At 47.8% G+C, this 15,174-nt stretch overlaps 2 protein-coding genes and 1 pseudogene across 6 annotated transcripts in view; 2 read left to right on the top strand and 1 right to left on the bottom strand.

Moving 5' to 3' along the window:
* KDM4A (lysine demethylase 4A) overlaps positions 1 to 1,966 on the top strand; it is a 43,600-nt gene extending 41,634 nt beyond the window's left edge. For all 3 annotated transcript variants that reach the window (XM_025856106.2, XM_025856104.2, XM_025856105.2), the window contains exons 20-22: positions 66 to 185; positions 467 to 559; positions 692 to 1,966. In XM_025856106.2, the coding sequence (XP_025711891.1) occupies positions 66 to 185; positions 467 to 559; positions 692 to 832 (354 nt within the window). In that variant the 3' untranslated portion in view covers positions 833 to 1,966. The remainder of the gene's footprint in view (positions 1 to 65; positions 186 to 466; positions 560 to 691) is intronic.
* Positions 1,967 to 4,127: 2,161 nt separating this feature from the next.
* The window catches only part of ST3GAL3 (ST3 beta-galactoside alpha-2,3-sialyltransferase 3), a 179,343-nt gene continuing 168,296 nt past the window's right edge, over positions 4,128 to 15,174 (top strand). For 2 of the 3 annotated variants that reach the window (XM_073902754.1, XM_025856879.2), the window contains exon 1: positions 4,128 to 4,265. The gene's annotated coding sequence lies outside the window, so the exon portion shown is untranslated. The remainder of the gene's footprint in view (positions 4,266 to 15,174) is intronic. The other variant, XM_073902755.1, reaches the window with a different exon arrangement.
* LOC112812406 (U4 spliceosomal RNA) lies at positions 11,466 to 11,619 on the bottom strand (annotated as a pseudogene).

Below are 15,174 nucleotides of genomic sequence, written 5' to 3'. Positions count from 1 at the left end.
TGGTGGTAACCCCTGTGCTCAGAGGGATCTTCCTTTCACTCTTTTCCCTTTCTGTTTGTCCTCAGAGTCAGGACTGTCTCCAGTTGGGTCCTCCTGCTGAAGGAGAAGTGGTCCAAGTGAGATGGACAGATGGCCAAGTCTACGGAGCCAAATTTGTGGCCTCCCATCCCATCCAGATGTACCAGGTAGCCAAAGGTTTTTGTTAGGGGCTGGGGAGTACTTGATTATTCAGTGTTTCCTCTTTGGCTAGAGGTGAATCTTTGCTCTTGGGAGAGCTCACCGGTTAGTAACAACCCTTTCAGAACTTGGGGCTGCCCCATGTCCCATCTGCCAGAGGTGGCTTCGGATTTGGCAGTCCTTCCTTCAGTGTACTGGATCCTTCCTGTGATGGCAGGAAATTGCCACTGTGCACAGTGGACCAGGGAGTCAGGGATATCTCAGCCAAACGTCTTTGTTTGCTTGGCAGGTGGAATTTGAGGATGGCTCACAGCTTGTGGTTAAGAGAGATGACGTGTACACGCTGGATGAAGAGCTTCCCAAGAGAGTCAAGTCCAGACTGGTGAGTGTGTTTTCTGTGTGCCCTTGGTTCCCGCCTGGGAGGGAAGGAACAAGGCAAGGGTGTGTCCTTTTGTTCTTTCTTTGGGGTGGTGGCCACAAAGTGCTCATTTGGCCTGCTTGTTCTTCTATATAGTCCGTAGCCTCTGACATGCGCTTCAATGAGATTTTCACGGAGAAGGAGGTTAAGCAGGAAAAGAAACGGCAACGAGTGATCAACTCAAGATACCGGGAAGATTACATCGAGCCTGCGCTATACCGAGCCATCATGGAGTAGGTGCTTCCCTGGGCCAACAGGTGCCCAGCCATCGCGGCGAGAGCACTCTGGGGTTCCACAGCACAGCAGACACTTGGAACTCTGAAGTCTCTGAAAGTGAAGTTGTAAAATGAAAAGGAATGGAATAACCGACCCCATCGTCTTCTCATGCCCCCGCTCCCCGTCGCATTCCGCTGTAGTGGAAGGACAGCCTTTCTTGGACATGTGGCAGCAGCTGCCTGTCTCCCCGCTGAAGGGCTGAGCATTGCAATGCTGGGGCTGCACTGGCCCCGGTCTGCAGTGGGGTCGACTCTGCTGGCTGGGCTGGTTGCCTAGGACTTAGCTTCCTAACAATCACCTGCACCAACTAGGCAGAGGTGCTGGTGCTTACTCCCTCCCCCTTTTGTATTTATGTGTGTGCGTGCGCGTGTATATGTGTGCGTGTGTGTGTGCGTGCGTGTGCGCGTGTATGTTTGGTCTGGACCAGCTTCTGCCAGCCCCTTGGCCTTTACTTTCTTCCTTGCCTGTCCAGGGCAAACAAAATGTGAAATTCTGCCCTCAGCTGAGCTGAGTAAAGGCTCCTGGGGGTTGGCTGGAGATGGGTGTGGCATCTGTCTGTCCCTGGAACTGCCTCAGGGGAGGCTGGCAAAGCTGCAGTATTGAGATGTGAAGGAGTTAATGCTCCTGCTTATCCTGTCTTGAAGGAGGAGATGGGGATAACATGGGTATGTGCCCATATCACTCTAGGCATAGAGCCTCTGTGGCACAGTATTAGAGGGTGTGGGTGGGGAACACCCTGAAGGGGGTTCTTAATGATGGAAGCAGGCAGAGCCTGATGGGTGATTCTGTCAACAGAAAATTGCAATCATGCAGGGGCTGGGAGGGTTAAGATGAATTGGGGCCACTGGAGACCAGGGGCAGGCTTAGATATGTCCCTGGTCTGGGGGTGGGAGGGAGCTGATTTGTGGGTGGGGGTGGGACTGGAGGGGGCAACACTGAAGGGGTTAAACAGGTTTTTGCTCCTCATGAATTTGTTTGCCTGGGCCCAGGATTGGAGGGCTTCACACCTATACCCTGTGTATACAAGAATCAGATTTATAATACTTCCCTGTTTTTTGTTACGTATGAACGCTATAAACCAAATTATTTTGAAAACTGGTGCATCACCTTGTCCTTAGCAATAAAATGTGTTGAGCAGAGGATTGGTTGTGTCTGCCCCAAGGAGCCTGAGTGGCTCAGGGTCAGGCTGGGGGTGTATCTTGTCGTAAGTTCTGGAGCAGGGCCAGGTATTTTAAGACTCAGGCAGGATCCAGGAAGCTGTCCTAAGAACGATGGGTTCCTTGTCAAGTCCTGCTCCTGTGGCCGTGTGTTAGACCAAGCAAGGTGACACATGGGAGGCAGAGGCACCTGGGGCTATGAGCACCCTGTTTTGCTTCCTTTGCCTTAGGGATGGGAAGGAGGAGATGGGAGGACCAGACCACTTTCACAGTCGAACAGGGTTTGGTCTCACTTCTGCTGCACTTGATTATCTTCATGGAGCTGGTCTAAGTTCATATCATCTGTGTTCCATGCAAATTGTGGAACCAGCATAACGGTGGTTTAAGAGCAAGGGACTCGAACTCTGGTGGAATCCAGTGGGGTCTTGAAGCTACTCTGGGTTGCCTGTAGTTGGTGAGAAACTTCCCTGGAGGAAGATCTGGTCCCTTCGTCTGGTGGGTTCCTGGGGTATAGGTGGTTGAGAATGGAGCAGCAGCAGGGCAGGGAGGGGCCAGTGACTAAGTGCAGGACTGGGGCACAGCAGAGCTGCTCCAGCTGGCCCTTGGATGACCAGGCACTTATTTCATGGCCCTGTCCTGGTGCCAGAGAGGCTTGGGTCAGCTCAGCAATTCTTAATGCTTTGTATCCTGGGGCTGGGAGGTGGTTGCTACCTGGTGTCTGATTGGGGGAAGGGGGGGAGGGAGGCGCAGCAGCTTTCAAAGATACTCTTCTATGCCAGCTCCCTCCTGGGGCCAAGAAAGGGAAGTTGGCTTTTTTGTCCAGCATCCAAGAATTCATTTGGGAGATGAGGTGGGACCCGGCCTTAGTGGATTGTTGAGCCCTGGGAGCACATACATACCTTTGAAGGGAAGGAACACTTCTCTAGACTGGCAGGGTCCCAGGCCCTGCTGCCTCTCACGGACCCCACCATCTCCGTCCCCATCCCTGCTGAAGGACCCGCAGGGCTGAGGTGCCTGGACTAACCCCAGCAGAGCTCTTAACAGCTGACTTTTTCTAGAAATTCTGCACTTTGAATTTTGGCTAAAGTAATAACTCTGGGGAAATCGAAGTTTAGAGGTGATGAGGCTTGCTCAAATCCCACAGAACAGGCCGTTGGTTTTCTTCCTCACTGCCTGCCAGTGCAGTCAGGCCCAGGCCCTAGAGGACGCACTCCAGGGAAGCCTTTTTGTCAGGGCAAACTGCCTTCCTTTACTAAGGTAGCATCTCTGGGTTGGCAACCAAGGATCGCAGCCTGACCGTACCTTCTCCCTTCTGTCCATCCCATCGGTGGTATCACATTTCCAAATTGTGCCCCAGGTGGATGCCGGTGCTCAGTTGCGGGAATGAGGTAGGGTGGGAGAAAGCTGGGACCTCGGGAGCCGCAAAGGGCGAGTGCTCCTGTGCCTGGACTAAACATTTTCTGCCACACTGAAATGGGCAGGACGGCAGGGAACCCTGTCCCTTTATATGCCACGGGATCGGGCAGGGTCGCCCAGCCCGTAGAGGCCCCCAAACCTTGGGCCTCAGGGAGCCCACTGGCGGCGCTCAGCCGGGCTCCCAGGGGCAGCTCCGGCCCTTGTGGAATGACCGTGGCCACCCTGCATCTGCGCCCGCGAGGAAACAGGCTCCCGAGGGGCTGGGTCACGCCCGCGGGCATCAGATGTCCGTCTCCCGGGCATGAAGCCGGGGGAGGATTGCTTCAGGCGGCGGATGTGCTCCGGGAAGCCGAGGCCGAGGCGTCCGCGCTGACCTGCAGGCGGGCTCGGCCAGACGCGGCTCTGCACCGCCCGCAGCCCAGGTCCCCGCGGAGGGTGGGGTGGGCGGGTCGGGGAACTGGGGGTGCCCGTGCCTATTGGGCCTCTGCGAGCTTGCGCTCGCCCGCTGCCCGCAGCGCAGCTCTGCATTGGTCAGCCCGGCGCCCCGCCCGGCTCCCGCGGCCCGATTGGCCGCGGATGCCCGACCCCCGGCGAGGGCGCTGAGGCGGAGAGCGGGATTGGTGGTCGCGCCGTCCCCGGGTCGCGGCCGCGCGCTCCGCCCGCCGCTGCGTCCCCACTATGGCGGCGCCCATGCAGCCCACCGCGTCGTGGGCGCCCGCCGGGGTCCCCCGCGGCTGTCGCGGCCGCCTGCACCCTGGCCTCCGCCTTCCCGCCCGCGTCGGGCCGGGCGCCGCCTCGCCGCTGCCTCCCTCTCCGCTGCGGTAAGGGCCCGTCGTGCGCGCGTCGGGGCGCGGCAGCCACCGCGGCTAACGGTGGCCGCGCCGCCCCTCCCCTCCCTTCCCCTCCCCCGCCGCCCCCGGTCCCGGCGAGGCGCGGAGCCCGCCGGCTCGCGCTGGGGAAGGGAGGGTGGGGGCACGGCCTAGCTGCTCCCCCCCGCCCCCGAGCAGTGAGGTCCAGCTCGGACTGGGGGCTCGGGCCCGGAGCGCGGCCCCCGGGCGACCTCACCCGGGAAAGGGGGAGGGGTGGGCAGCCAGGCCTCGGGGGAGGACGGCTGGACCCGGGCCGCGCGGTGTGAGGTCACCTGCGTGCGAGACCCCGCAGCGCTGCGCACCTTGGCGCAGAGGAGGGACCGGCGAGCGGGCCTCCGCTGTGGGAAGAGGAAGGAAAAGTCCAGGGAAAGCTTGAGCGGGAACCTGCGGCGCACTGGGTAGCGGTTGTCATTAATGACTGCTCTACTCGCAGCCAGACGTTCAGGGGACCGGGTCAGCTTGATGGACAAAGGACGCTTCTCTGGCTTCCTTTCCTTCTGGCACTTCTCCCCATTGTTAATTCGGGGATTTTGCTTGCAAGACGACATACCTTCGTGATGAGAGCAGGTTTGGGGGAGGATGGTGTCCCACGAATGTTTTGGACTTCTTTTTTACCACTGCTCATTTTGATGATTCCTCAATAAACTTCATTTCTGTTTACGCTTCTCTCACAAACGAGGAAGGAGTGGAACGTGTGAACTAAATCTAGTAGGTAATTTAGAGAGAGAGAGACCAATGAAAGCAGCTGTTATTTTGTAAAAACTGGGAACTTTTTTGTGGATATAGTTTGAGTTGTCTATACTATACCTAGTTGAACTTGAAGGTAGAACGAAAGCACTTATTAGGTTCCTGAAAGTAAAATAGTCCTCATGGAAAATTAGGTTATTTCTCAGTCAAAATCACCTTAGAGTGATGATCATTGAACTGTTAGGTATACCTAAAAGTCAAAAGGACCAAATGGTGTTTTCAAATCACCTCTTAAGGCAGTAACAGCTCCTAAGATGAAAGATTCTTCACTCAAGGACATCTTGAAGTATTAAGTGATGAATCTCACTATTTTGCATGTCTAAATGGGTAGTCATGGTTTAATAAAAGTAAATTATTAAAGCGGGAATAAGACGTGCATGTTCTTAGAGTAATTGACTTTGGATCATCAATAAAGTGTCTAATGAGTACATATTGTGTGCAAGGCAGTAAGAATGTGGGGAAACTGAAGACCTGTCATATAAGAGACTTGTTCTGATCAGCCTAGGAGATAGTTGTGGGAATACAGGGCACACAGGACACTGATAACTGATGATACTGCCTCTAGAATTCCTAGACAGTAGGTAGGAGAGTCTGGGAAAAGGAGAAACCCATGTGTTTGAGGAAGGTTTCACAGAGAAGCTGAGGCTTGTCTTGAGCCATGACTGGGTAGGCCTGGGGGATGAAGAAGAAGAAGGGAGGAAATGAGAAAGTGAGAATGGTCAGGGTGGGCAGGGGAGAACCCGAAATGCTCATGGGTGAATCCAGGGGGTTCTTGTTGGAGAAACTGGGAGGTAAGTTTGTATAAAGAAAGGTAGGTGGGTCACATCAAATGGAGAAGTAACTGTCTTCAGGCAGAGCAAAGGATAAACAGGTAGTAGCATTTACTTCACCTAGCCAAAAATATACAGTAGCACTTTGTTGGTTCTTGTTACTTTTCTGATCAATCTCAGCTGTGTGGACTGACAGTCCTTGTGGCTACCCAGGATCTGCACCTCGAGATGCCCTCTGGCCTTCCTCCTCTCCGCTTGTGTTCACTTGTTTGCCAGGTCTTGCTGATAGACCTCCGCACTATTTTTGGCATCTGTTGCTTTCCATTTCTACGGTCATCAGGCTTATTTGGGGTCATTGATACCATGCCCTTGAATTATTGCGGGAACCCCCCCGATATTTTTTTTCTTATCTCACTTCCCCAGTCAAGACTTTAACAGTTCCCCGTTGTCTGTTGAATTTAGCACAGATCAGCCTGGCAGAGACACTATGGGTAAACTCATTTCTTGCCATTCCCTTAGATTTTACTACTTTTCCAAGTCAGAAGAACTATTTGCTCTTTGTGCTTTGCTGTTTGTGCTCCATATCTTTGCTTATGTTGCTTTTTCTATCTTAAATGACCCCCTTGAATCTCTGATTGTTGGTTCTTACCCATGTTCAGGGCCATGTGATATGGAACTTTCTTTGTGAAACTTTCCTTTACTTTTCTTCCCATCTAGATGGGACTTGTCTCTCCTTTAAACCTTTATAACACTAGAGTCTGCCTTTTTGGCACAATTGTCAACGTAAGACTGAAACTTTTTCAAGTTGTAGACTGTCTTCTTCATCATCTAGCACAGTGTTTTGTATATAGTAGGTACTTGACAGGTGTGTTTTATATTCAACATAGCTTTGAACCAAGATGGATGCAAAGAAAATTCTTTGTACAAACACAATATTCATCATAAAATCTGTAAAGAAAGTTACTTGTGTGAGAGAATTCCTTACTAAGAGATCTGATGAGGGGCACCTGGCTGGCTTATCAGTGGAGCATGTGATTCTTGATCTCTGGGTTGTGAGTTCCAGCCCCACATTGGATGTAGAGATTACTTAAAAATAAAATCTTAAAAAAAAAAGATTTGATGATCTGATGTATTGATCTGGGTACCTTGGATTAGGCTACATTAACAAAAATCCATTAAGACTTAAGTAGCGTAACAGAACAAAAGTTGATTTCTCATTAGCATGAGTGCACAGGGAACTGTGCTCACAGTCACTCAGGGACCCAGGCTGATGGAGACTCCATCTGAACATAGTGTTTCGATGATCATTTTGATTGAGTGAAAGAAGGTGGTTAGGGGGCACGGTCCCCAGATGGCACGTGTCACTTTCATTCACATTTCATCAGCTAAGGCAAGTCACATGGCCATACCTAACTTTAAAGAAGAGGGGCACCTGGGTGGCTCAGTTGATTAAGTGTCCGACTCTTGATTTCATCTCAGGTCATGCATGATCTCAGGATCGTGGGATTGAGCCCTGCATCGGGCTCTGTGCTCAACGTAGAGTCTGCTTGTCCCTCTCCCTCTGCTCCTCCTCTGTGCACGCTCTCTCTCTCTCAAATAAGAAATAAACAAAATCTTAAGGAAAAAAAAAAAGACGCGGAGCAGGGAGTTGCAACCTTAGCATGTGCCTGGAAAGCAAAGAGCCAGATCGAATTGGTGGGCAACGTGAAGGACTGCTACATCTTTTATGAGTACCACAGTCCACAGAAGATTGGAGGTAGCAAAATCAGATGGCCTGCTAGAGATGAGCATATTGACAGTAGCAAGAAATAGGATCTCTAACTAGGCATGGGAGGAGGGTGGGTTGGGAAGTTGGGACTCCATAACAGGCACTGTACATGCCTACAGGCTGGGGCTGCTGGTACAAGGGCAGGCTGGTGTACCCGAGTCCCAGCAGAGACATGCCAAGGGCATCACTGTTTTACAGTGCCCTCAGTAGTGAACACAGGAAAGGTCCTGAGGCATCCCTCAGGAATATAATTTAAATTTTTATAAAAATTAAATTATATTCAAGTTATTTAGCCAGGAAGAGTGAAATAACTGGAGGTACATTTTTACTTGTATAATTAAACTAAGAAGGAATCTTAGTTTAGCGTTGGTTTAATTGGGTTTCCTTGAGGCCATCAAACTTTGGTATTTGGGGAGGAGATTTCACTTTTTTTTTTAAGATTTTATTTATTTGAGAGAGAGAGAAAGGGGGGGAGGGGCAGAAAATCTCAAGCAGACTCCGCATTGAGTGCAGAACCCAAATTGGGGCTCGATCTCCTGACCATGACCTGAGCCGAAACCAAGAGTTGGATGCTCAATCGACTGAGCCACCCAGGCACCCTGAGATTTCACTTTCGATAAAGAATAGAAACATGGAGTGCTGTTTGGAGCCATGGTTCAGGAGACAAGATCTGGGTTGAAATCTTGCCTCTGCCACCAATTGACGTTGAGCAAGTGTCTTCTTGAGCCTGAGGTCATCAGTAAAATGCATAGGGTGTTTTCAATGCATAGGGCGAATCAAAAGAATTGGTTTATGTAAAATGCTTTGCATAGTACCTGGTTCAGAGTAAGCACTCATGTTTGTAAACATCACCAGGAGCAGCAGCATCAGGGTTTGAAAAAAAACTTTGAGAAAGCCCAGGAATGTAAGTAGAAGGGTTCCCTCAGATTTTCTTACCTTTTTTTCCTTTCCTTGGATAGCATTCTTACCACACCTTTCTTATTTTCACATTTGTTATATTTGATTTTACTTACTTGTGTTTATGTCTTTGTCTCCCATCACACGAGGCACTCCAGTCATTCCGCAAATATTTACTGAGCAGGTGCTGTGTGCAAGGCCCTGTGCTAGGATCATGGCATTGTAAATAAGAAAGGGATGTCCCTGGCCTAAAGGAGCCTATAGTCTGGTAGGACCGGAAGCCAGTAAACCAGCAGTTAAAATACATTGTCACAAGGGCTGTGTTTTGAGGGTCCTGTGAGATCTCCAAAACGAGACCTGGTATCACACTGGGTTTATAAATAACGGTTTTCCAGAAGAGTTTACACCTAACCTAGGTCTTGAAGAATCGCTAGTTATTAGCTGGGTGGATGTGGGTTTGAAAGGCTTTCTGACAGGAAACGATGTGTGTAATGGCCTAGAAACACGAGAGAGTGTGGCTACATTCTGAGGACACTTGAGTGGCAGGAGAGAAAACGGAATGTGTGGAGGCTGCGAAAGGCAGCTTGCAAAGGCTTTGTGAGTTCAGGAGTCAGAGCTTTATCCTGCAGATGATTAGGAGCCACTGAAGGATTTGAAGGTAGGAAATCAGCTTTGTTTCTTATTAAGGTGACTGCGTGTGAAGGAGGTGGAGGAGTGAATACTCCGTTTCCCTGACAAGGGAAGTTCTGGGGTTTGCAGCTGTTGTCCTGTGCCTGCTACCCAAGGATGTTGATGTCTGGGGAGAGATGAGAGTGAGGTGAGTGGGGGGAGGGCGCCAGTTAGACAAGGGCAGTGATGTGACTGGGTAGTCGGGGTCTTTCCTCGGGGTGGAGGAGAGCGCCATGGACAGGGGTCTGCAGACCAGGATTTCCATCATGGTTTCCCTAGTTTCTGCAGTATGACCTTGGGCAAGCTCCAAAACCCCTTCTGTCTTGTTGGGTTCCAAATTTGTAAAGTGGGGTTAAAAATCCCTACCTTGCAAGGTTGCTGCTCTGGGAATTCAAGCAAATAGAAAGCCTGGCGCTATGAGATAACATAAGGGACCTCTTATAATAAAAGTAACAGTTTTAAGACTTCTAATGTTTAGGATATTACCTGGTTCATAGTAGGTGCTCATAAGCCTTTGATCCCACTGTCTTGAGATAGCCACCGCCCACATTGTGGTTTTGTTTGTACATCTTAAGTGATTAGTGAATGCTGGTCTGGGAGTGGTGGGCATGGGGAATTATTCTGAGATCAAGAAGGGAAGGACTGATAGGGATATCATACCAACTTAAACATTCTTTAAATGCCAACAACTTATATATGGCTCTTGAGCTGTTCCCCGCCCTCACCCACAAGTGCACACACGCCTGCGCCTGGCATTAACTGTAACACGCACACTGCATGTGCGACCAGCCTGCGTACTTCTTGGGCCTGTCCTCCTTGACTGCTTCCCCTTGAAGTGCTGCTCCTCTTCAGTCTTCTGAGCATGGTTTCAAAGATGATAATGGGGCTTTAATCAGATTTGTTTTCCATTAGGTTCCTCCCTGGTCATCCTGGCTGACGGGAGTTCCTCCCCTCTGAGCTCCGGTACAACTTAATTTATGTTACTCTGATTAAATGTCATCTACTGTCGTTTTGTCTTACTACTATTTGTCTACACGTCAGTACATTTCCCCTTTTCCTTGATGTCAGCTTTCTTACAAAATAATGGAAAGATGGCATGTTTATGTATTTTTGACATGACTTAAAAACCCACTGAAACCTTTTGTTTGAAATATGTTGAAAGGGTTAAAAATTCTATGACGGGCACCTGGCTGCCTCAGTTGGTGGAATGTGTGATTTTTGATTTTCGGGTCGTGAATTTGAGCCCCACGTTGTGTGTAGAGATTACTTAAAATTTTTTATTAAAAAAAAAAGAGGGGCGCCTGGGTGGCTCAGTTGGTTAAGCGTCTGCCTTTGGCTCAGGTCATGATCCCAGGGTCTTGGGATCAAGCCCCACATCGGGCTCCCTGCTCAGCGGGGAGCCTGCTTCTCCCTCTGCCTGCTGCTCCCCCTGCTTGTGTGTGCTCTCGATCTCTCTCTGTCAAATAAATAAATAAAGTCTTTAAAAAAAATAGGAAATCTTTAAAATTTAAATTTAATTAAAATCTTTTTTTAAAAATCTTTTTAAAAAAGGAAAAAATTCTATGGCTAAGTTTTTTTTCCCTTAATTAATTAATTAATTTAAGTAATCTCTACACCCAGTGTGGGGCTCAAACTCACTCCCCGAGATCAATAGTCACATGCTCTTTGGACTGAGCCAGCCAGGTGCCCTACCACTGAGTTTTTTATTTTATTTTATTTTTTTATCTTTTTTTTTTTTTAAAGATTTTATTTAATTATTTGACAGAGAGAGACACAGCAAGAGAGGGAACACAAGCAGGGGGAGTGGGAGAGGGAGAAGCAGGCTTCCCACCGAGCAGGGAGCCCGATGGGCTCGATCCCAGGACCCTGGGACCATGACCCGAGCCGAAGGCAGATGCCCAACAGCTGAGCCACCCAGGTGCCCCATACATGACACTTTTATATCTTTTTGGCAACAAAATGAAATAAGGTGGAAACACTACCAAACATCAGTTTTTGTTTTTTATTTTGTTTTTTGTTTTAGAGAGAGGAGGTGAGGGGCAGAGGGGGGGGGGGAGAGAGAGAGAGAGAGAGAGAGCATCTTAAGCAGGCTCCCCGCGCAGTGTGGAGCACAATGTGAGGCTCAATCTCACAACCCTGAGATCATAACCTAAGCCGAAATCAAGAGTCTGACACTTAACCGACCTTGGAGTCCCCCAAACATCAGTTTCAATATGCACTCAACATAGTTTCTTTTAAAAAAGTAACTAGTTTCTAGCTTTGGTTAAGACATGTCCTTTATCTTGAAAGAACAGTTGTGAATATTTTTGGAATATCTGCTTAAGTACCATACTGCTAACAGATACTTGCCATTGCAGTAATGGTCAGCAAACTTGGAACACCAGTATTTTTCTATTAGCAATAATCGCGCCTCGGATAAACCTCATTGGCTACGATACTGCCACTGCGCAAAGCTCACCAGTATTTTTCTAAAAGAAAAATACACAACTGCTCTTTTAGGTCTAGAAATCGTTTTTTTTTTAGATTTTATTTTATCTTTTATTTATTTATTTTTTATGTAGGCTACACGCCTAGTGTGGAGCCCAGGGCTTGAGCTTACAATCCTGAGATCAAGACCTGAGCTGAGATCAGGAGTGCGACACTTAACTGACTGAGCCACCCAGACACCCCTGAAGATTCTGTTTTTAAGTAATCTCTACACAGTGTGGGACTCGAACTCACAGCTCCGAGATCAAGAGTTGTGTGCTCCACTGACTGAGCCAGCCAGGCACCCCTAGTTCTAGAAATCTTATACGTCCCCGGCCAAACAATGCTTAGAGAACTGCTTTGAGGTATAAGATTTTGTGGTTACTCACCATCTCATTGTCACATTTGGTTATGATCCTATTTAAAAGATTCCATTCTTAGGAGATTAGCCACATTAATGTCATTTGTAAAGCATAAACTGCACTACATCCCAAAGCGGGTGAGCAAATGATGGCGCCCGTCGCCTCCGTGCTGTGGGATTTCACACTCCCTGAGGATTCTTCCTGAGCCTCATGTGCCACGAGACATTTGACAGAGGGGTTGTGTGAATGTCAGTTGAGGCTAAATATCAGAAGCATTTATCAAGAAGAGTTTTGTTTTCTTTCTGTGCCATGGCGCATCGTGCAGGGTACCCTCTGAGATGTCCATCCTCTCCGAAGGCAGAGGGTCTGAGCTGTTGCAGTGGCCTCGTCCCGCTCTTTGGCTTAGTCTTCTCCAGGCTGTGCTCCATCCCGCTACTCCAGTGATCTTCCTAAACTACAGATTTGACTGTCGTGTCTCTTAATCCCCTAAGTGGTTCTTTATTGCTGATGGGATGAACTTCAGATTCTTTAGCACGGCATCTAATGCCTCTCCTACACTTTTACTGCTTCACCTTCTTTGCTGAGGCTTTTCCTAAACGTTACAGTTGGTTGTTAATTTCCATCATCTCATAATGTTGTTCATACTCTGCTTGCATCACATTGCTCTCCAGGGCAGGTACTGCACTGTGCTCCTGCTGTTGTCCTCAGGTGCCTAATAATGGCTTCTGCCTGGACATATGTTACAATGCATGTTATATACATTAGGCTAATATGTTATCTATTTATATGTTAATATGTTATATTATTATATATAAAATATGTAATATATATATGTAAAAGACATGGGCAGATAAAGAATATGGAACTACTACATAGGCCTAAGACATTTAAAGTCTCAAATAACAGCAATGAAAGGGAATATTTATCCCATATTTTATTTATTTATTAGAGAGAGAGAGAGACTTGTGTGTGTGCATGTGTGGCAGGGAGGGGCAGAGAGGCAGAGTCTTTTTTTTAAATTAATTAATTTTTAAAAAAGATTTTATTTATCCATTTGACAGAGAGACACAGAGAGAAGGAACACAAGCAGGGGGAGTGGGAGAGGGAGAAGCAGGCTTCCCGCCAAGCAGGGAGCCCGATGCGGGGCTCCATCCTGGGACCGTGGGACCACGACCTGACGACCTGAGCTGAAGGCAGATGCTTAACAACTGAGCCACCCAGGTGCCCCAGGGAGAAAGAGTCTTAAGCAGACTCTGTACAGAGTGCGGAGCCCCACGTGGGACTCAGTCCCACAACCCTGAGATCATGACCTGAACTAAAACTGAAAGTTGGACGCTTAACCAACTGAGCTTTCCAGGTGCCCCTTCTTTCTTTTTTCTTTTTTTTTAAGATTTTATTTTTCTTTTTTTAAAAGTTTATTTTTGGTAATCTCTACACCCAGCGTGGGGCTCGAACTCAAAACCCCAAGATCAAGAGTGGCACGCTCCACCCCTTGAGCCAGCCAGGCGCCCCCATGTGTTCTAATGATGTCTTTTACACTTACAACAACAGAACAATATAATGATGTCTGTCACTAAGTCTTAATATGCCATATCGCTTCAGGGTTTTGTTTTGTTTGTTTCGCTTAAAGAAATAAAATGCTACATTTCCAGTAAATGCCCCCTATGTATTATTTAAAGTTTTTAAATTCCCATGCATGTCTTTATGGTTTTGCTCCATGTTCTGTGCCCACACACGGCACGCAGCAGGGTTGCTGGCAGACGGGCCAGCAGGCTTCACTGGAGCACTGCCCGTGCATGCCCATGTGTGAGTGTGGTTACTGACTGCTCTCAGGCTGCAGTTCTCTGTGTCTAGTTTTCTGGACACATGGCCATCTCCCAGCCCCCTTCAACACCAGCCCCCACCCTTTGATCTCAGTTGGCCCAGGCAAAGGAGGGTCATGTTTTCACACATTCCAGTTGAATTTTCTCAAGACTGATTTCAGCATTTTTAATCTTACACATAGAATTTACCTTTTCAAAATAAAGCATCATGTCTACAACCTTGTCCCCCGAACACCATTAAAACATCATTAACCAAAACCCCCTTAAAACCAAACCTTAACAGCTCCTGTTCAGAAAGGGTCATTTTGTTTGCTTGTTTGTTTTTTGGGTAAAAACAAAGATGAACTGAAAGTTGTGTTCTCTTGGATCCCTCCACCCCCACCCCCACCTGGCTTCTCCTCAGCTACTACTGAAGGGAGCATTTGGTCAGAGACAAAACATTTTTCAGCTTTCAGCTTCTGTCTTCTATTTTTATAAGCTTGGTGGATATCTAATTTCTACTTAGAAAGTCACTGACCACCTGTGTTACCGGAGTCTGGGTCCAATCAGGAGAGAGAAAGCACATGGTGTTTTGAGCAGGTAAACTTTAATGCAAGAATTATTAACTGTAACAGGGATTTGGAGTAACATGAGCTCAGCTAATAAGAAGTAAAGAAATAAGCACATGGAAGGATGCTCAACACCATGAGCCACCAGGGGAATGCAAAGCAAAACCAGAACGAGACACTTACCCTCACCGCAGCTCTCTCTGATGATCCATTTTTGCATATGTATATATATATGTATATTTATTATATATATGTATATATTATATACTTATAATAATTTATAGTATATGTTTATATATTTTTATGTTCCATTTGCTTAGTTCACACCCACTAGGACAGCTATAATCAAAAAGACAGATAATCACTAGTGTTGGCACAGGTGTGGAGAAATCAGAACTCTCATACATTGCTGATGGAAACGTAAAATGGTACAGCTGGCATTTCCTCAAACAGTTTGGTGTAGAGAGTTACCACGTGACCCAGGTATGTATCACTTGTAGGTGTACCCAAGTCCTTCTCTAGGTATGTACCCAAGAGAAATTAAAATTTATGTCCATGTAAAACTTTGTACATCAGTGTTCCTAGAAGCATCATTCTGCCAAAAAGTGGAAACAACCCAAACGTCCATCAACTGGTAATTGGACAAATAAAATGTGATTTATGTTCATACGATGGAATGTTATTTGGCGCTAAAAAGAAATGCAATACTGATCCATGCTACAACATATGTGAACCTTGAAAACATTAGGCTAGGTGAAAGGAACCTGTCACCGAGGACCACATATTGTATGATTCCTTATATATGAAATGT

Source organism: Callorhinus ursinus, unplaced genomic scaffold (genome assembly GCF_003265705.2).
Source record: "Callorhinus ursinus isolate GAN/ISIS: 27379988/994484 unplaced genomic scaffold, GSC_fseal_2.0 scaffold18, whole genome shotgun sequence".
In the NCBI taxonomy this organism is placed as follows: Eukaryota; Metazoa; Chordata; class Mammalia; order Carnivora; family Otariidae; genus Callorhinus; species Callorhinus ursinus.
The sequence above is the reverse complement of the archived record's forward strand: the minus strand, read 5'-3'. Positions and strand labels throughout refer to the sequence as shown.